Source organism: Rutilus rutilus, assembly GCF_951802725.1.
Source record: "Rutilus rutilus genome assembly, chromosome: 7".
Lineage (NCBI taxonomy): Eukaryota > Metazoa > Chordata > Actinopteri > Cypriniformes > Leuciscidae > Rutilus > Rutilus rutilus.
Genome location: NC_140221.1, coordinates 14,987,468 through 15,009,956, shown reverse-complemented (window position 1 = coordinate 15,009,956; position 22,489 = coordinate 14,987,468). Strand labels below are relative to the sequence as shown.

General features: G+C 37.5%; 1 protein-coding gene across 1 annotated transcript; it reads right to left on the bottom strand.

Annotated features, from left to right (window-relative positions):
- Window positions 1-246: 246 nt before the first annotated feature.
- qsox2 (quiescin Q6 sulfhydryl oxidase 2) lies at window positions 247-21,469 on the bottom strand. Its single transcript, XM_084414932.1, has 12 exons — window positions 21,112-21,469; window positions 14,462-14,562; window positions 11,595-11,643; window positions 11,375-11,480; window positions 11,119-11,209; window positions 5,170-5,315; window positions 4,932-5,078; window positions 4,168-4,297; window positions 3,922-4,044; window positions 3,580-3,730; window positions 3,151-3,339; window positions 247-2,092 (listed from the first exon to the last, which is right to left on the bottom strand). The coding sequence occupies exons 1-12, from the start codon at window positions 21,344-21,346 to the stop codon at window positions 1,581-1,583; spliced, it is 1,980 nt and encodes a 659-aa protein (XP_084271058.1). The 5' UTR covers window positions 21,347-21,469; the 3' UTR covers window positions 247-1,580.
- Window positions 21,470-22,489: the final 1,020 nt, after the last annotated feature.

Below are 22,489 nucleotides of genomic sequence, written 5' to 3'. Positions count from 1 at the left end.
CACTGTGTTCTCAGAATGGCACATTCAACTGTTCTCCTGGAAAATGATCATTTAAGAATTGCTGCTCAGAAAATGCATCTCAAAATGAAACATTTACACCCTATGTTTTACACCCCATGTAGCAGAAAAGTAGTTATGAACTCAGGAATTACACATTTTTATTTGAAAGACAACTTCTTTATACAACTCCCCTGTAAGGACAAACTACATATATACAGAATACCCCCCCCCCCCCCCCCCAAAAAAAAACAAATCTTTACATAAAAATAGAATTCTTAAAAGTACAGGAAGTAATAAAAAAAAACGTAATGAAATAATAATGGTAAAACACAATGTAATTAATAGCCATTCATTTGGAGTAGCTTAGAAGGCCATGTGCACATACTGTCACAACACAGAAGCCACATTTTTTAATAATATGCTTCATAAATATTTAGTCTCAGGTCTCCATTAACACTGCTTCGATAGATAGTAAAATCATGAGCTGAACACATTACCTCAAATCAGTCCACAAATCAAATGCGGATTAAACGATAAAAAAAAGTTCACAATATCAACACATTTCAATTCTGAACTTTGAATCCAGATACTGCTGTAGTGATTGAACAATGAATGGTCTGTGATCAGGAATCCTCTGAATACATTATAATAATCTTTTCCCTTAGGGTTCAACATATTCTAGGAGCTCTACAACAAAATGCATGAATTGTTACAGTGTCTTGGACCATTTTTTTTTTAAATGTAAGTTCCAGTTCAAATGGATCCCTGCAATCAAAAAAAAAAAAAAAAAAAAAAGGGAAACAAAGTTTCAACTGTTTCAATTGATATTATAAATCCCTTGCTGCAGAGTTACACCGATAAACCACTTATGAAGCTTTTCAACCAGATTTCAAAAAAAAAAAAATATCAAAAATTCCACCTTTTCAAGTCAATAATAATAATAATGTGCCACTGTAGCTCTTCTTGTGACTTCACATGCAGAGTAAAAAAACAAAACAAAAAACAGAGTTCAAGCAGCCTATATAACAGATTTCAATGGACCATGAGAGTAACAAAACCGAGGGTTTTTCCACTGGTCATTGACTGGCAGTGTTATGTTTCACTGGCTTCTCAGCTAGCGACCTTGAGAGACAGAATAAATCAAGTTTCTCAAGTGTTTTAGGACCATCAATTAGAAATATGGGGACAGAGTGACATTCGAGAGCAATATATACCCTATGAGAAACTAACTTAGGATATATTATTTCAATAAAAATCTAGATAAATAATGTAGAATATTCCATAAAAATATATTTTGACCTAGGTTGTTCCTTTTTACTGTAATAAAATAGTTTCTCATGTTAAATAATCCTCTCTGTTTAGGGTTGAGAAATCCTCGCTAACACCTTGTGTACACAACTAGGCCTGAGCAGAGCTTTCATCAATCATTAGTCAAGTTATTGATTACAAAATACGTCATAAAAACATCAACAACAACAACGCTCACCCCACCCCCTAAAAATTAAAATAATTAAATAAATTAAAAGTCTCCTTCAACACTTGGCACCTTATTCACAGTTTTCCATCTCAGTATTCCGCCACTATACGTAAGGCCGGTAGTTTCTGCCTTTCCATCTCTTTGAGCGAAAGCGGAAGAAGAAGAACATGAACATGAGAAAGACGCAGGAGATGGCGTAGAGCAGCACGCAGAGACTCATGTCCACGCTGGAGAATCCCAGACCCAGGAACGTCATCCCTGGTCTGGCTTCTATCTGGACACCAGAGTGCTTCTCTTCCGCACCATTGATACCAGTCCTCTTCTGATGTTTAGGAACATTCTCAGGAGAAGGTTTTAGGTTCTGGTTGAGGTGAACGTTGCTTTTAGGTTTGGTTATGGCTTTGGGTTTGTCGAGAGCCGGAGGGCCTGGCTCTGGTTGGCTGCTGCTGGAGTATTTTGGGGAGATGTTGGAAGCACCGTAGTGTTGTTTGAGGAAAGCCAGGACCATCTGTTCATCCCAGACGTGAAGGCCATCTTGCTCCTCATGGCATGTGGGACAGAGATCAGGAGTAGGCCACTGAGTCTTAGGAAACATGGGGTCCTCGCTCATTGAGCCTGCATAAAGAGTGCAATCAACTGTGAGGGTGACGTGGTTTCATGTGTCATTCTCTCTTTCCTTTCCTTCCTTTTTATTCCTCCCTTCTGGTACTTAATGTAATTTGTCCTTTTTCTTCATTTGCCTTTTCCCTTTCTTTCTTTCTTATGTTGCTTCCCATTCTTCTAGCTTTCTCCCTTCATGTCCATTTTCCTTTTCCCCCCCATCCAGTCCTAATTTTATTCTTTCTTCCTTTCCATTTTTCATTCCTTCATCAGGTATAATTATTTTTATTTTTTTCTCTTTTCTCCTTTCTGTCTTTTCTTTCCTTTATGTTCTACTCTCTTTCTTCTCGTCTTCCCTCCTTTCTATTCCCTTTGCCTTTTCTTCCTTCACGTCATTTCTCTTTTTCTTGCTTCCAGACATGCTTTCTCTACATTTCTCATGTCTTTTTTCCTTTCTTACTTTTTGTTATTTTTCCTTCCAGTCCTAATCATTCTTTCTTCCTTTCCTTTTCTTTCTGTGCTTCTTTTTCATCCTTCCTTCTTGTCTTTATTATCTACATATATAGATCTTTTCCATAAAATCCTGATTTCATTCTGTATTCCCCTTCCCTTTCCTTCTCCTGTATTACTTTCTTTCACCTTTCTGGTCTCTTTCCTTTTCTCCCAGTCCTCCTTTCTTTCTCTCTTCATGTCCCATGTTGTTCCTTTCTTTCTGTCTGTCTTTTTATCCATTCTTCTTTCTTGCCCTGTGTCTTCTTTCATATTTTTCTTGTTCTCTATATTGTTCTTTCTTTAATCCTACCCTTTTTTCTCTTTTTCCTTCAGTACAGTATTTATTTATGCAGAAATATTTTGTAACATTATGTCTTTACAGTCACTTTTATTCAATTTAATGCATCCTTACTGAATAAAAGTATTAATTTCTTGAAAAAATTAGTTTTAAGTAATTAAAGTTAGTTTTAAGTTTTAATCAGTAGAGTATATACTATGTCACCCATGAGATGGAGCAAGACCCTAAATGCACCCACATTTTGGAATGCAGTCATTTTACTTTAAATCCCTTTCTGTCTTACCTGTCAGTCTTGCATTAACCTGGTTGTGCTTTCTCCACAGCCACAGTACTGCCTCATCAACAGACTTGACCTGGTTCAGAGACTCCTGAGCCATCTCTTCAAAATGCTTCCCACACTCCTGGCAACCAAAGAAGGTCCCAATGTAGCGCCGCATGGTTTGAAGCACTGCCAAGGGATCATCCTCAAACCCTGAGAGGAGGTAGGTTTAAATTAATTGTAACAATGTAGAAACATGAACTAATAGAAAACATTTACCAGATGACTGTTCTGCTTGCCACAGGCACAAACAGTGACATATATAAGCTTATATTACAGCAAAATGTATACTTAAAACTTAGCTTCAATTTACTTATCTACAATCACAATTACAACTGATGAGATCCCCAATATGTTTCTGGTTGATAGAGGAAGGGATTTCCCTGCTCATACCAGTGTTGGCTAAAGCGTCAGGTCGGTTGGCAGCTTGCACACTCAAAACGTGAAACAGTGTCCAGAGGGAGCAGGGATATCCTCTTAGTGCCACACTACTACCCTGGCATCCAACCCACTGCACTTGCTCACTTAGGTACAGGCCCGATATCTGAGAATGATACAAACAGAGCACTTTAAAACCACCAACAAACTGATTTATGCTCCTGTCACATACAAAAAAATGACTAAAAACTTAAATGTCAGTAGGTAAAGAGACTTTATGAGGTATATTGAGCTTTTAATAGCAGAAGCAGCAGTGGTCTGACAATGAACAAGTTGTTTAATGGGTGACACTCTTACCCTCATTTTGTTGTTAACTAGGTCCAGAATAGCGTCATAGGGGATCTTCTCCAAAGGTAAACTGACTAGCCATTCTAACAACGTCTCAAGAAGTTTCACCACAGACTGGCGACCTGGAAATAGCTAAAATCAAAGGGGCCAAGTAAGATACAACCCTGTAAATTTGAAAGCTCTAATGAAAACAATTTCAGTGTGAGAAGACAGCTCAAGCGCACAGAAAAAGTTGTGTTTGTGTTAAAACACTACCTTGGCAACAACTGTTATAAAGTCCTTGAAGGTTTTTAGTTCTTCTCCTTCTAAGGTCTTGTGGGTGGCCAGTTCAACCCTCAGTAGATAATGTAAGCCAGACTCCAGATCTGCCATGTATACCTTAGACCTGAAGAAATATTAATACTGGTTACCTCGTCTTACTTAAAATTAAATCAACAGCTAGTAAAAAGTTTGTGGGCATTCATTTCAACTGTTAAACTTCAGACATTTGGACTACTTAACATTTTACTGCAAATATACACTACTGGTCAAAAGTTTGGGGCCGGTAAGATTTAAAAATGTTTTTGAAGGAAGTCTCTCAGGCTCACCTACTCTGCATTTACTTAAATACAGTAAAAACAGTAATATTGTGAAATATTATCACAATTTGAAATAACTGTTTTCTGTTTGAATATATTTTAAAATGTAATTTATTCCTGTGATCAAAGCTGAATTTTCACATGATCCTTCAAAAATCATTCTAACTTGATTTGGTGCTTAAGAAACATTTATTATTATCAGTGATGAGAATGTGCTGTTTAATATTTTTGTGGAAACTATGATATGTTTTTAAGGTTTCTTTGATGAACAAAGTTCAAAACAGCATTGAGTTTATATAAAAATAGTGTGTGACAGTATAAATGTATTTACTGTTACTTTTGATTAATTTAATGCATCCTTTAATTTCTTAAATAAAAAACAAAACAAATCTTACTGACCCCAAATTTTTTAACCATAGTATCTGTATTAAAAAAACTCACTTTTTAAACTCTTTCCACTCCACCTGGGTTCCCTGCCCATTATTTCCAGGCTGAGGACGCTGCAGCAGGGATGAGGTGGACTGCATCCTGTGGACTCCAGGGAGGAGTTTTAGGAAGGAGGAGAAGAAAAAGCGTAGCCTCTTCTGACTGTTAACACAAGCAAAAATATATCAACTGTGCATATACAGGGCTTCTATTTGGTAGACAACAATGAATTTAGCAGAGGTTGTTAACGTACACATTCATCACAGTGTGTGTGCCGTTGGGATGGAAGAGGTATGCTGAGGGAACTGAACTAATCCCTAGTTTCTCCATTAGAAGTTTGTCTGAGCTCAGAGCTCTCTTCACTGCTATACCCTCATATGGCATTAGGTCCAAAATTACCTAGTTAAAAAAAAAGATAAAGCATTAAATTAGAGCATTACAATTCTAGCTGCATCACTAATTATGCCTAAAGGGATCATTTAGATCATCATCTACTCACCCACTCATCGTTCAAAACCTATGTTATTTTCCTTTTTCCATGGTACACAAAAGAAGTCTGGTTTATTGAATTGTCTAAAGGCATGGATATACTTAATTTTCTGCATTCCACTCTGTCTCACACATAGCATAGCTTTAGAGTTTTTTTTTTTTTTTTGTAGAATGTGAATTATATCATAAAAACAAAACTCGGTAACACTTTACAATAAAGTTTCATTTGTTGACATTAACCGAATTAGTTAACTTTAACTAAAAATGAACAATACTTCTACAGCATTTATTAAACGTAACTATATTTTTAAGTTCATGTTAGTTGTTAGTTCATGTTAGATAATGCATTAACTAATGTTAACAAATGAGACCTTATTGTAAAGTGTTAACCAAAATTTAAATAAGTTTAAGACTCACACAGCAAAATTGGACTACAACAATCAAGCTCCAAAAAGGACAAAAATGTACCTTAAAAGTGGTGTGCATAAAACGATACAATAGCTTTGTAAAATAAAACTCTCGGTTACTGACGTAACCGTTGTTCCTTTGATGGAGTGAACAAAGATACTGACATTAGGAGTCTTACTTGGGAGCCCCTATTACCTCTGAGTTTTACAAAAAATGGACAATGAAATTAGCAAGTGGAATTTGCATACCTAGCCACTCCCCCAGACATATGGATAAATAAGATGGCGGCCTGCATCCAGAGATGGTGTTCCGGCCATTCAGCGGGTAGTTCAAGGTTGTGGCAGGAGGGACATAATGCCTTTGTTACCTCCATCAGGGAATGAGGGTTACGACAGTAACCGAGATGTTCCCTTTTTATCAGTCACGTTCGACATTATGTCGATGCTGACATTAGAGGTCCCTATATAAAGTGACACAACTACTGAACTGCGTTACACGTGTAAGCAAAGCAGATGCTGGCAAGCTGTAGTGTGCCAGTAACAAAATGACCTCGCCCAATCGTAACATTCCCAATACCCCATGTAAGCTGAACAGTCCTTCTTGAGGAAAAGAGTGCCTCAGCTCATTTTACGATTTTTTTTTTTTTTTTTTACACTGGGGAAGCGTGCCTAATCCGGGTGAAAAGTGAGGCCACATCCTACCCATAGGGAGGTACATGTGGCATATACACATATGGACTGACCCACAGGGCAGTGCTACATATGGACGAATCTCTGCGGTAGGTCCTACCTGGAAAGGTTTGGAGCTACAAAGTGGCCAAAACCGGCGCAGGGCGAGTAGCACTGCCAGCAACTCCAAGCAATTGATATGCCACTACAGTCGAGGTCCTGTCCAGGAGCCCGGGGCTGTGTGCCCGCTACATATAGCCCCCCAGCCAACGCGACAACAACGTGTCTGGACACTTGTTCTAAGGGCACTTTGGCCCGTAGAAAAGCAAGGTCCTACACCAAGGGCTGAAAGTTCAGCGACAGATTGGTGTGATGGTCACATGATGTGTGCCGTGGCGCCATGCACATCTCGGGACTTGGCTGTGCAGCTAGTGCTAAACGGTCTCATTTGCATCAAACCAAGCGCCGTTACTGCGGCTGTGGATGCAATATTCCCCAGGAGCCTCTTAAATTGTTTCAGCAGAACCACTGTCTTCCCCCTGAATGTATTCAGGCAGTTCAGCACTGACTATGCGCGCTCATTCATGGGACGCGCCTTCATATTGACCGAGCCCAACTCCATTCCGAGAAAAGAGATGTTCTGCACAAGGGGGCACTGGGTCCTGAGCACCAGGCTCCTGTGTTTGCACAACAAATCTTAAGAGTGAGCTTGAATGAGCAAGTTGTTGAGATAATTAAGAATGCCCACTTCCCTTAAAGGGACAAGGGCAGCCTCCACAACTTTGGTAAAGATGTGGGGAGACAGGAACAGCCCAAAGGGGAGGACCTTGTACTGGTACGCCTAAACTCTCGAAAGCAAATTAAAGAAACGTCTGGGTTGAGGCAAAATCGAGACGTGGAAGTATGTGTCCTTCAGGACAATCACTGCAAACCAATCTTGGGGGCGAACGCATGTGAGCATGCGCTTCTGCATTAACATCTTGAACGGGAGCTTGTGAAGGGCACAATTCAAGACTCACAGATCCATGAACGGCTTTAACCCACCAGCTTTCTTGGGTACGATGAAGTAAGGGCTGTAAAACCCTGACTTCAGCTTGGCTGGAGGGACAGGCTCTATGTGTCATTTGCCAACAGGACCTCAATCTTCGCTCGCAGGACAAGGGCATCTTTGCCTGCCACAGAGGTAAATAGGACGCTGCTCAACCTGGGGGATGCCTGGCGAACTGGATTGCGTAGCCGAGTCTGATTGTCCAAATGAGCCAGCTGGATGGGCTGGGAAGCGCTAGCCAGGCTCCCAGGCTCCATGTGAGCGGCACCAGTGGGACAACTGACATACCCGCGAAGGGGCAGCGAAAAGGAGACGAGGAAATTGAAAGTTTGGGTACCGCTGGTCAATGGAAATGAACTCTTTAAACCCTGAGGCACTATTCAGGGTCTTTTGTTTTACCCCCAAATGACACTTGCTAACTCTACAAACAAAACAAATTATTGTAATGATATCTGGTTGTATGTTAGCATGAAAAAAAGTCACACTCAGGATGTTTCGGGGTCTCTAGAGACCCCAGACAATAAAATGTGATCTTGTAACATAATGTCATTTATTACAAACACCTGTAATATCTCTTACTTTAGTAATGTTTTTACTCTACATTTTTGCAGTGTTCAAAAAAAATTAAATAAAATAATAATAATAATAAATGGAGAAAAATATATACTTTTTTATATTTGTCAACAACAAAAAAACGAAATCAGCCACAACATGGAACAAAAATACATAGAAGTGAAGAGGCAATTATACTTCCGTACAAATAAAAGCTAAACTTTGAAAAAGAGTCATTTTTTATTGTAATAGAAATTTTTTTATAATGTCTTAACATAAATCTAAATAAAAAAAAAACTTGTGAAAAGATGTATACAATGAGCCACTGAGTAATGCTTTGAAGCCATCTACTGGCTGAAGTTGAAATTCCATGTTATTTTAATTTTAAAAGTGTTTGTTCTCCAGTTGATGGCAGCAATCTTCAATTAAACCATGTCATATTGTCCATGTCATCTCCATGAATGACAATGAGAAATGTGGATCTTTTTTTTTAAGTGAATTTTACACAAAGAGTTGTTTTTTAATAAAAAACAACTTTAAAAAAAATATATGTTATTTATATAAAATGTAAAAAAAAAAAAAAAACTTTAATCCCCAAAACACTGCACAAATGTAGAGGAAAAACAAAGTGAGTGATATTACATTTTTACACACACACACACACACACACACACACACACACACACACACACACACACACACACAAAAATTATTATGTTACAAAATCACATTTTATTGCCTGGGGTCTCTGGACCCCGACATCCTGAGTTTACATTAAAAACAAATAGTGCATAAGGGTTAAACTAAAGCTTCTGGCTGTGCCGGAACAGGTGTAAAAGCCACAGTGGGACGCACTCGGAGACCAGCAGACTGGGGGCCAGGCCTCGGCATCCTGGTGGCGTTAGTATCATGCCGGGGCATGATGTGTTTGTTGGCCTCTGTGTGCTTTTGGACTGCCTTAAACTGCTGGGCAAGTGTGGGGGGACCACTGCACTTAATGCCATAGGGTTTCCAGCAAGAGAGATTCTCCTCTTTTTAAGCTCTTTGAGCGATTGGAAGAGCAATCGCTGTCAGCAACCACTCAGCTCTGAAGCAAAAATCGAATGAGTGTATGCAGGCCACCATCTTATATACCCGTTTGTCCGGGGGAGTGGCAAGGCATGAAAATTCCACTTGACAATTCCACTGGCCAATTTTGTAAAACTCAGAGGTGATTGGGGCTCCGAAGTAAGACCCCTAATGTCAGTAATGACCTAACGTCGAACATGACTGACAGAAAGGGAACAATCTACATTCCTTGCTTCCACTAGGTCTGATCTGGTCCATTCATGTTAGGAGAACTTATTTCCTTGGACATTAATCTGGGAATTTGATAGTGGCATGCTCTACCATTTGAGCTACACAAGACTTTGGTTCTGTTGTGTATCATTGATGTGCCACTTTTGATAATATTGAAGAAATCTTCATATTCTTCTGAATAACAAATAACTTAAACTTCTATTTGTTTCTCACACAAATCATACTGATTTGAAATAATGGTGCACAGATCATGGAAACTGGAGGCTAACAACAATCACCATATTCGTATTTATTTTTCAAATTGCCCCTTGCCTCATTTATACCTGTTTTAAACCCCATTGCACCATACTGTAAAATTACAAATAAGATTTTACATTGTGAAAGATCATGAGTGTTTCCCATTAACTACCTAGACCTCTGGTGGCCCACCATAGTCTTCTCTGTGCCGCCACAATTTCACAACATATATTAAAACTTCTCATAATACCATAAGACCATCTTTTTTCTTGCACCATTTCTTTGGCAAAATCTCTGTCAAATGAAATAAATCGAAGGCGTGAGGCGTGATATGGCTTTGTGCCCTTATCAAATCACAAAAGACTTTGATTTAATTAAATAAGTATTTACAGTGTATTTGCACTGGGAAGTGTGCACTTTGCTCATGCAATGCAGTGAACTCCATATCTGCATGTGCTGTCAGTTTAGCGTGCATTTGGAATTGTAGCGGGTACAAGTTACTCATTATTTTTAATATTTGCATAATTTCCAACATTTTGTGGACAGCTGATTACAGCGTTTCACTAGATTTATGAGGCACGTTTGTAAACCTGTTTTCACAGATTTTATAATATATAGGCTATTACTGTCATACGAATAATAATAATAATAATAATTTTAAAAAAAATACTAATTATTACTATTATATTCTAATTGTTTGGCTTCCTAAAACATCAGTGTGAATGTAAGGATGACTGAGAAACAATATCACAACTAAAAAGAAGATCGAGTCCCCGTTAAAGTTCAGATACAAGTCGATGCACAGAATCTTTTCTTCATTCAATTTGCACACTGAACGGTCGGAGCTGAACTCTCAAAGTGCACCAGATTGAGGAATTTAACTTTAAAATGTACAACATTATAGTTTTATGTGAGCCCCCATAGTCTCACAAAATCCTGTGGGAAACACTGGATCATAATTTATTATAACCTACAAAAGAAAGGCATAAAGAGTTCTTTTGTCACTAAAAAACATCAGTCACACCACTTACAACCAGTAAACAGAATGAGGGTTCAATGTTTCAAAGACTCAGTTCATGCATTCCTTGAGAAACGAAACCATGATTTTGCATTCCTTCCTGTCTATAGCTGTACAGCGATTCAGCTGAAACACAATACTTACCCTGGAATGGGCACATTACAGTTCATACACATTTAGTATCAATAAAACAAAATGGCATACACATCTGAATTAAGGCATGTGTCAACTGAAGCCATGAATGCTTACAACAACAATTTGCCCTTAAGTGCCGCAGTATAATTCTTATGTATGATTTTATGCCTGCTACAATAAAAAAAATATATATATACACATCATGCTTGAAATGAAAATTGAAATGAAAGTAATATCAGCCAATAACAATTACATTAGTGTGGAATGACATATGGGTGAGTAAATGATGACATCTGATACTTATACTGCTTTCCTACAAAAACGTTTTATTTTATCTGTTTTTCATACCTCTCTCCCTATATAAGAGTCTCCGTCCTCAACTATAACTGCAGTATAGATCTCCATTTTCTTCCCCATTAAGGACAGGATGTCCTCAGACCTGCAACATATGACAAACTCAATATTTTTAAATAGGAAACTGAGACACATTGCATTTATGTCTAGAAACTAAACAAACATCTCTAAACGTCCCTCTTGAAGCAGAACATGTTAAATTTTAAACGCAGATGGAATTGAACATGTAAACAATAGTAGATTTGGGCACCTGACAGGGTCAAGGGGAGGGCAGCCCACAGGCCAGTTTTGTCTAGTGTGGTTTTGGAGGAAGTTCACCATCAACTGCCTCACTGTCTGCAGCTCTCTGTCAGCCCCTAACAGTACACAAATAAAACAAAATCAGAAATACAAGTTAAATCCACAATAATAATAATAATCACTGAAACAATCCTTTCAATTATAATCAGAGCAAAAATTATGAAACCCACCTCGATATGTCTTCCCCAAATCATTTGTGGTATCATGTGCCTTAAAATACTAAAAAAGAAAAAAGACATTATTCCTAAATGAAAAGTACAAACACAACATGTCCTATGTGTGTCCATTTCAAAACCAGGCATGTTTCTGGCAATTTGGAAATTTGATAAGGGTGTAATAATACATTTGTCAAGGGTGTAATAATACATTTGTCTACAGTATGGTTACCCTGGTTTCAGGTATACCTGACCTCAATCAGACATAGATAATACGTGTTATAGTGTTCAACAGCTAGAAAAGAGCACAACAAAATAGAACAGAAGGCAGGAATCTTGTTTTGTTAAGTTAACTTGACATAATTTTAAAATGCAGAGATTGCGACAGGACATTGAATAAACAGTATAAGGAACATGCTGCATTTAATAAACAAATATAAAGATGCAACAGTTCTGAAAGGTTTTGTACTCTGTTAACTGTCTGACAGCTAAAGCACAGAATCTGTCAGCACGCTAATGAAATGACCATCTCATTTAAAAAAAATAATAAAATAAATCGAAATTCAAATAATTTAGTCACCCTCTCTAATTTACTAGTATGTTGTTAGAAAACTAGTTGACTAGGAGACTATTGTAACATCCTTAATTTATGAGCTGCTTATGTTGAATGTATAGCAGAAGTTTGAGCCAATGAGATTTCACTATGGGCGGAGCTAACCAGCATAATGCCACAAAATAAAAACCAAGCTTTGTTAGGACTAGGTGTGTGTAGTATCGTCTAAAACAGTGTTATTCAAATGGCGGACCTTGGCTCCGCCCAGACCTTGGTTCACCAGATTAAAGTGAGCAGCGCGTAAAAACAATGGAGCAGTTCACACCACAAGCACTCATGGTTGTTTATGGTAATGATCTTTAGGAGCTGTATCTATAATGTTTTTTTCTAGAGCCAAAAGTGCTTAATTCAAGCCCTTTCCGCTCCGTGTGCGTTGCTTCTCTTGCTCCTTCGCTATGAGCTGCTGACGACGCGGTTATTTTAACAAAAGTAGCAGAAAACGAGAATGCAGCAAATACAATTATTTTTATTTGCCATACAAATGACTCTGACCGTTTAACTAAACCAGGTTTGAGACAAGTTATGTGTGGCGTCTTTTTTCATACATTTAGTATTATTAATCAGCATGTAAAGAGCATTTCATAATAAACAATGTTAGAATCTGGCTAATTATTTTGAGATGGCAAGGTAAGACAAAAAAAAAAAAAAAACTTTTAAATTACTAGTTAACTTTGTTTTGTACTCATGATGAGAGTTTTGATTATTAGATTATGTACATTGTTTGTTTTAGTAGTTTATTGCTTTGAGCAAAATATAAAAATGGTCTATTCTTTTCTTAAGAGGTAAACCCAGTATGTTTTCTCAGTCCCATGGCCTTCTACGTGGCATAGACAAAGGTGTCTAAATGTAAAATAATAAAAAAAGCCTGTTAAAACATCTGATCTAACCTTTTTATATTCATATCCAGTTGGGCGAAATATTAACTTTTTTGGGTAAATTGTTGGGTAAAATCACTGTTTTGGCTCTCTGGGTCCAAGATTCTCATCTTTAATGACTATTATGAGTGTTTATTTTTTTATATATATATATTTTTTATATAAAGTACTATGGCTGCCTTGATGGAAAAGTATTATCCAGATCTACACTGGTAAGGAAATATAGAGACCGAACATCTTGGAACTTTAATTGAATACCCCTGGTGGTCTACAATAATATCACAATTGTTGTTTTAATGATGTGCCAGCTGACATTATCGAGTCACATTGAGTTACATTTCTGACACAATATTATCAGGATTGTCTATTTTTGCTCTATTTCGCCAACGAAATCACAGCAGAACTGCTGTGCATCTCTGAGCAACACACTTAACTGAATGAGTCGGTGTTTTTAAACAAATCGGGTGAGTGAATGATTCAATGACCCAGTTTAGATTCATTTTTAAAGTATTTTTTAAAGGCCCACTTAAGTGCGTTGGAACGCGCAGCTTTGTATGTGTTGAGGTAATTTCCACTGAAACAGGAAGCTAAGGCAGGACATATTGAATGGCCCCTCCCCCTTTTCAAATAGCCAATAGCGTTTAGTTTACCTCACAGACTGAAAGTCGTACTTGACAACACCATGGAACCGAAACCAAGCGCTGATGAAATGTTAGATTCTACAGAGCATTTGATTGGACAGAAGATGTGATGAGCAGCTGAAGTCCGCTGTGATGTCATAAAAATCTGTGATCCATTTTAGCAGAAGTGAGAGACTAAGTTTTGAATGCTTATATCTCCTAAATACGAATTTTGTCATTGTTTTGGAACACACCAGCTTATTCATAACCTTAAGACTAAGATATTCATACTAAAAGCTAAAAAAACTTAAAGGGATAGTTCACCCAAAAATGAAAATTCTGTCATCATTTACTCACCCTCAAGGTGTTTCAAACCTGTAAGAATTTCTTTTTTCTGCTGAACACAAAAGAAGATATTTTGAAAAATGTCTGTAACCAGACAGTTGATGGACCCCACTGACTTCCATAGGAATTGTTTTTTTTTTCTACTATGGAAGTCAATGGGGTCCATCAACTGTTTGGTTACAGACATTTTTCAAAATATCTTCTTTTGTGTTCAGCAGAAAAAAGAAATTCTTACATGTTTGAAACAACTTGAGGGTGAGTAAATGATGACAGAATTTTCATTTTTGGGTGAACTATCCCTTTAAATTTTGATTTCAGAGGGCCTTTAAAATGATTTTGGCAATATCCCAAGCCCCTAGTTAAGACTCAGATTTATTGTATAGGTTTAATCTGTTGAACGAATAAATAGCACAATTTGCACAAACATACTCTGAAGGTGGGGTAGAAGTGGATTCCAAACTCCTTACAGATGTCGAAGTTCTTCTCATGAGCACAATCCAGAACTCCAATACGAATGGCCTGTGCCCAGTCTATGAGAGTAGAGAAACAGGTCACATATTTCAAAAACACATCTAAACTTAAAGGTATAGTTAACCCAAACATTTTGTCGTCAATTACTAGCTCACCCTCATATTGTTCCAAACCCATAAGAAACCCTCCACCAAAACTGACTACAAGAAGTTCATAAAAAGATCATAAAAGTAATCCATATGAATCGAGCGGTTTAATCCAAATTTTCCCAATCACTTCATATGATGAACAAATTTAATTTATGCTTTTATTCACATATAAATTCATCACATAGTTCCAGTGTTGTTTTCGTCAACGATGACGATAACGAAATGATTTCGTTGACGCACCTTTTTTTTATGACGATAACGCGACGATGACTAGCTAAAAATGGCTCCAAGGTGACTAAAACATGACGAGACGTTTTCGAGTTTTCGTTGACGAGACGAGATGGAACGAAAATTATTACACGTCTGACGGTTGAATCATCACGTATTTGACACAATAAAGTCTTGTTCCGTTCCGTATTTTTGAGAATTAATTCAGTGCAAATCCATGACAGACACATAGCTTCTAATATGTCAGACTATGAACAAAGACATTTGTAGGCTATGAGAAAAAAAACCGACGGTGCGGTAGATACTAATTTCTCCCCCTGTTTGTCTATGATCAGCGTAGCTTTTTTAACATCTTGGAACATCATCAGAGAATGCCCTTTTCGTTTCAGTCATTGTGAGTCACGTATCGTAGCAACGATGACGACAAGTGACAACAGCGGGAAATGTAAAAATGACCTCCGAGCAGCCGGCGAAAAAGAAAAGAGCACAGAAATGTAAAATTGAATGGGATTAAAATACCCGTGGCTGGAATGCGTGAGGGACAATGAATACAAGGCCAATTGTACCATATGCCGTCGCGTTTTTTTTTTTTTTCGTTTGTCACGGCGGAGTGTGTGATATTAAGCAGCACGCATCAGGAGATAATCTAATAATTCTATTGAATAAATTCGCACAGAAGGCTACAGAAAACTGTTGTGTTTATCTTTCTTCAAATGCAGTCTAAGCCGGTGAGTTTTGAATGTTATTGTATTTGTTTAAGTTAAAAATAAAACGTATTATAAACTAAACAAATCCATGGTTCATTGTTGGCAAAATGATCATGATAGCCTTTATATTTCACATCTATGTGGTTCAGTCTTGTATATTGATTAGGCCTACTTTGCTATTCTATAAATATAAAGGCATTAGGCCTAATAAGTTGTATTATAATATGCTATATGAAATATATTTATCTAAATGTATCAATTAGTTTCCACAGTATTCACCAGAAGTAATCATTTCAGGGGTTATTTTTCACACAAAAAAATTATGAATTGCAACACTTCCTACAACCTGTCAAACCTAAGCCTATTTACTAAAATTGACTAAAACTTTTTTGTGTTTTCGTCGACTAAAACTTGACTAAAACTATCAAATTTATAAGTGACTAAAATGTGACTAAAACTAAAAAGCATTTTCGTCCAAAAGACTAAAACTAAGACTAAAACTAAAAGTGCTGCCAAAAACAACACTGCATAGTTCACCTTCTGAACTTTTTGAAACGTCAAAGTTTTGGTGAAAAGGACTTTCAATGGAGGGACAGAAATCTCTCTGTCATTAAAAAATATCTTCAATTGTGTTTGAGGATGAACAAATGATTTAGGGGGCTGGAAAGACACGAGAGTAAGTAAATAATGACAGAATTTTCATTTTTGGGTGAACTATCACCAAAATCAAATATTCCTATTTTATATTAAGTGTCTTTAACTAATATTTACTAACATTTAAATTAACCATTTGATACAATGCACTTATTGTGTACATACATGTTTTTACATCGTACTTATATTTAAAAAATACCTGCAAGTAATTACAGCTATAAATTAATTTCTGTAATTGCATCTATAATTACACTGTTGATGCTTCCCTTACACTTTAACCCACCCTTAAACTTAACCATACCCATACCATGAAACCTGCCCATAACCTTACCCGTATCCCACCTCAATAGCATCAAAAGTGTTTTGCAATACAACATGAACACAATATGAAAATGTTTTATGCAAGTATGTAGTAGTTAAAGATACAATATAAAGTGTGACCAATTAATATGAGTGATAAAGCACCAAATGATATCAATACTTGAATGAAATGTCTAAAAAGAACATTATTAAACAGAAATAAAGGCATACAGCTGCAATGCAAAGAGGTAAATGAGCGTTTGTAGAGACTTGAGCCTAGTTATGTTACTTGTTTGTGTTGTATAACACATGCTGACGTACACGCTAAAATGTCTTATCGGTATTGGCACCCCGAACAGCTGCCAGATAGCCTAAGTGGACAGGAACTCTGGCAGGAAGCCTAAAATCATTTGATGCACAACGTGGTTTTGAAATCTGACATCAGAAATGTAGATATTAAGTCTCTCACTAAAACTTTGTGAGACGAAATATAGTCTTACTCCCTCAAAGCAAGATTTTACACACTGCATTTCTGGAGCCAGGTGGTTTGTTTTCAATGCAAACTCATAAACTCTGAACAGCTGTAAAACCTGTCTCCGAAAGATGAAACAGATGGGGTGTGATGAAAGCAGCTTTTTTTAAAAAATGTTTGGATGAGAGAGAGGAGGGACAGCCGGGAGCACTTTATCCCTCTATTCTTCACCTGAGGGTGGGACACTGTGGGTTTTAGGATGTGTGGGGGAATGCACAGCGGGGTTGCGTCCTCACAATAGGGACATCTGACCCTCATTGTGAAGGTAACAGCTGGTAGGCGGCCACTCGCGAGCCACCCAGCCGACAGCTTGTGCCAACAAAGGCAGACTGAAAGCATTCAACAGAAGACTTGTCCTCGCAACGTTAGTCATCCAAAGGCCACAATCATCTAGTCCTTTTTCCCAGTCCACTGGAGAAGAAAAGCAAGGCATGGCATTCCAGAACATATATACCGTATGATATGATAATGACACATATATTTGTGAGTCAACAGTACTTCTTAAAATAATGTCCAACAAAAAAACAACACGTGAATAAGTTATTTTAGTACAGGAATATGGTAATCATTCAGTTCCATAGACCAAAAAATCTGCATGCCCATTGCCAATTGAAAATCTGGAATTTAAAATCCCATTCAAACATTAAAAATAAAAGCTTTGAGGATTTTTAATAATAATAATAATAAAACAGAGAAGTTATGGAAAATGAAGAAATATTTCAAGGGATAGTTCACCCAAAAAATAAATATTCTGTCATTATTTTTTTTTATTTTGAGAAATGTCTTGGCGGATTTTTATTTTGTCCATACAGTGGGGAAAAAAAATGGTCACTGAAACAGTTAAGTTACCAACATTCTTCTAAATATCTTATTTTGTGTTCCACAGAAAAACAATCATATAGTCACACAAGTTCGGAATGAATTGAGGGTAGGTACATTTTTGGCAGAATATTCATTTTTGGGTGAACAATTCCTTAAGATTCATATTTTAGCTTCCCTTGACTCTATAATTTAAATAAACTAAATATAATTAGTAGCAACAAAAATGGTTGCTGAAATGAAAAAAATGGAACCAACCAACTAAAAACTCACTACTGATCTCAGACTTTGAACGTCACTGTACTGTAGGTCACAATCCCTTTACCACGGTGCCACCATTTTTGGAAGGGTCGTAAAGCAGCAAACACCAGTGAGAGAGACCGCTGAAGCTGGGAGAGAGAACTGACCCTCCCTAATTTCACAGCTCTACCACTTTTAGCATCTTTGCGACAAGGTGTTAAATGCATTCGCCCTTATTTAAATTGAATGTGTCAGTCTACAGTGACCTTTCAATTGCCGTCATCCTTCACTGCACAGTGCACACAACACAAGTGGCTTCCTCCAGAACACCATCAGTCCTTTAGCTCAGAGCACGGAAGACACGTACTGTAGCGCTACTGTCTAAGCATTTTTATTAGCAATTAGGCTGGTCTTGTAGCTCTGAGAAGGTCTGAGAGTTAATGCTAATCTCATTATTTATTCAGAATGGCTTTGGAAGCCACAGCTTGATAGAGGTGGGCTCTCCCCATCCACAATCCCTGATATGATTGTAAAGTGCTTTGGGTGTACAGTAGATATGAAAGTGCTATATAAATGCCTCATTCATTCATCCAACCAGAGCTGCTAAGAGAAGCACTCAAATATTTGGGTCTGAGTGGTCTAAACCTCTAAAATCAAATTCATCAGCAGGATGAATTTGGTAGGGTTACATGTGTTGAGTTCTTGTTTTTAGATCATGCAAAATATCAGAACCTTAAAACCACTAATGTTATTTGTATATCAGGGGTGTTGACATTTTGCGCTTGAAGTACCCCACATCACATTCATGTTCTCTGATGTTGGTTACTGGTCACATCATGACATGCATGTAAAAAAATTAAAGATTTAATCATTTTGGTAGATGTTATATTTTATTTTATTAAAAATTTGTATGATTTAACTAATGATTAGCTTAGCTTTTGATAAACTCACAAACCACCTGCAGGTCCTGCACAAACACAAACTTTGTGGTTTGACTTTTTAAACATGTTTCTAACTTTTGATGATTTATTTTAAATTATTGTATAATTATCATGCAGTTGTATGATCTCATATTGAGAGAATTTGTACTTGCGTCTGTTATACTGCAAGACTAATTAAAAGATTAGTTCACATGAAATTGAAAATTCTGTCATCACTTACTCACCCTCATGTCATTACAAACCTGTATAGCTTTCTACCTGCAGTATTGACAATATTGTGAATAACCTGTATAGTCTTTTATCTAACACTAAAGGGGAAAAACGGAATAAATATAATCATCACTCTTTTATGCAGTTACAATGAACAAGCACTGGAATATTCAAACTTCTAAAAGATGGGTTCTTCTACTTCTAAGGGCTGTGTATCGCCAAGATGTCGCTGGCGATACGATACGTATCACAATACAGGGGTTACAATACGATATATTGCGATACACTGCAATCCTGTAAGAAAGGCAATGCATAAAATGCATTAAACCTGTTTAATTGTTTAGTAAAAACTGTTTATTTTATTTGATCAGAACAGTCAGTGGGATGATCTGCACTTGCATTTATCGGTCCCTATAACAACTCATATAAAAATACTAAAGTGCTTGCAGGATTTCCTTTCAGTGATAAAAAAAGAAAGAAGTTAAAGTCGGCATGAAACGGAAGGTGCAATTGTTTTTTCTTCTCTATTGTGACGTATAGCCGAGTGAAACGACTTCACGAATAAGAAAAATTGTAGGGCGAGACGTAATCCTTGTCCATCAGGAATTGACTGGATCTTTGGATCGTGATCAGAGAAGAGATGTTGCAAGAGGGATGAGAAGTTACTTGGATTAAAGATTAGGAGGGCACATGAATTTTTAGAATATGATGTGCATTGTGTCACATAATTTATAATAAATTCTGCAATATTCCATAAAAATAAGAATGGTCACATGATTTAATGGTGACTTTAAGTCAAGTCAAGTCACCTGTATTTATATAGCGCTTTTACAATACAGATAGTTTCAAAGCACCTTTACAGTGATAACAGAAAAATAATGCAACAAAGTTTGTTTCTCCTGTACAGCAGTTCTAGAAGAAAATAGCGTCATAGTCCAGCTTAAGTAAGTTCAGTGAGGATTCATTTTTGTTGTAAAAAAGTTATTAATTTAGTTCATGTATGTATACAGCCTGGAGAAAACAGTGAAGCTCAGTTCAGTTCTCATATATTGGTGTCAATGCAGGCAGATCAATATTGTTGAATATTAAAATATCACTTAAAGTAAATAGCCTATATTGTACACCTGGAGACATGTATCTAATAAGATTGTGTGTTGTGGGTTAAAATGAAGGCCTTGGTCGCAGTGACAAATACAGATAACAGTCAGCAACACCTGTGGATTTACATGCAGGTGTATAAACAAACCAGGGGGGATTATCGACTTTCCATGTGTGTACTTAAGGCCAAATGCACAACACTGTGAGCCTCATTAAAACACACGTGACAATGTACAAGGAAATAGTATCATCATAGGATAGCCTAGTTATGGTAGAACAAGACACTCAGCTCTATCAGGAGGAAAAACAAAATAACCAAACAAGTAAAGTTAGCCTACTATGATGTCAATACTCTGATTCTGGAAATTAATCGTGGCAGTTCCATGTTTGGACATCCATCATGACAATGTCCAATTCAAGCACTTTGAATTGCCATAGTGTATGAAATGTGCTATATAAATAAACGCCTTGCAATACCACGTCTACTGACAGTACCATGGTATTCTTGGATAATTCAATATGGTTTTCAATCACGGTGCCACGGAATATATAAAAAGTACCATGGTACTACTACCATATGGTACCACCTCCACAGTAAGGGTGATCACCCCAAATTAACTCTGTCAATACTATTCCTTGGAAACACGATGTGTGCCTGAAGTGAATGCCTCGATACTGTGTTCTTCCTCAAAAGAGTGCATAAACAGGAAGAGGATCAAAATCCACCTACCCTTCACGTCGCCGGCCAGTGCTTTCCATGTAGGCGAGTACTGGATACAGTGGCCACACCACGACGAGTAGAACTGAAGCAGCCAGGCGCTGGAGGAGTTGGACACGGACTGCTTCAGGCTGTCGCTGCTCAGTATAACCACTGGGTCCTCTTCAGTGTACAATCGAGCTAGCTGACCCTGTCCGAAAAGCAGCCCCATCAGAATACTGATCTTAACGCAGAACGCAACAGCCATTTGAGGCGATGGAGGAAACGCCGTTCAATTTGAAGCCACACACATAAATGAATTCTCTACATTCGGAGTGATTCTGCTCGCTCCCCTGGATGACTACATTTAGTGTAGACGTGAGTCTTCTAGAGCTTTGTCACTGCGCTACGAGAACGCAGACGCTTATCTTGCGCATCCTATCTGCGTATGGTCGACGCATAACATGTGGGGCGCCGTTGACTGAATTATGATGGTAGCATACGTCTAATCTAATGCAAGCAAAAATAAGCTATTTATATTATTATTATTTTTAAAACATTCACCACAAATGTTGCTAAGAATGAAATAGATTTCAACTTGATTGTATAAGGTACTCAAACACATAGATTTTTTTTTGTAAATCAATAAAATGATTTGAAGAATGATTAAAGAGAGTAAATAAATCTAAAAAAAAAAACGGTTCATGTCACATCTTGTCAGTGCAGACAAGGGAAGAGGAGCAAATGATCTCAGTTACAGCAGAATTAGTTTATTTACACACAAAAAAAGGCCATCCAGGGGGGTATTCCAGAAACTGGATAACCTCACCTTTCAGTTCCAAAAACGGAGGTAACTTTCAGGGTATGTGTAGCCATAGCAACTTACTCTTTGAACATAACTGCTCCAGAGCAGGTTCTGTTCCAGCCAGGGTTAGTTTACTTCAGAGGTGTTCAGCGCATGTGTGACCTTTGATGAGGCTCTAGTGGGCGTGACAGATTGCAAACAATATTATATATATTGTTATATCTATATATAAAGCACTATTAAAACAAGCTACTATACCCTGAAAGTTACCTCCGTTTTTGGAACCAAAAGTTGACGTTATCCGCTCACTTAGCTCACTTAGCTCACTTATTTGAATTAAATTCTACAAAACGTCTGTGAAAACATCAAATGATCATTAGCCTGACGTCGTCATACTCAGAGGCTAGTTAAAATATGAGTCTGATACTGCTCCATTGGGCCAGAGAATGTCTAATAAGGGGTGAACTTCCACTCTAAGTAAACTTCGGCTTCTGAACTGGTTGCAGTTCCACTCTGGTTCCATATGAGGGCGCTCACAGGACGAGTGCAGAATGAATGGAGGTCGATGGAGCTATACCCCTCAAAATCCACTTTTCTCAGGATATC

What these genes read in the sequence shown, in the direction of transcription:
- qsox2 (XM_084414932.1), bottom strand. Translation starts at nt 21,346, where the DNA reads ATGGCTGTTGCGTTCTGCGTTAAGATCAGTATTCTGATGGGGCTGCTT. An exon ending in ACTGGCCGGCGACGTGAAGG is followed by an intron (nt 14,563 to 21,111) that starts GTAGGTGGATTT and finishes CTACTCTCATAG; the next exon opens with ACTGGGCACAGGCCATTCGT. An exon ending in ACTTCTACCCCACCTTCAGA is followed by an intron (nt 11,644 to 14,461) that starts GTATGTTTGTGC and finishes TTTCTTTTTTAG; the next exon opens with TATTTTAAGGCACATGATAC.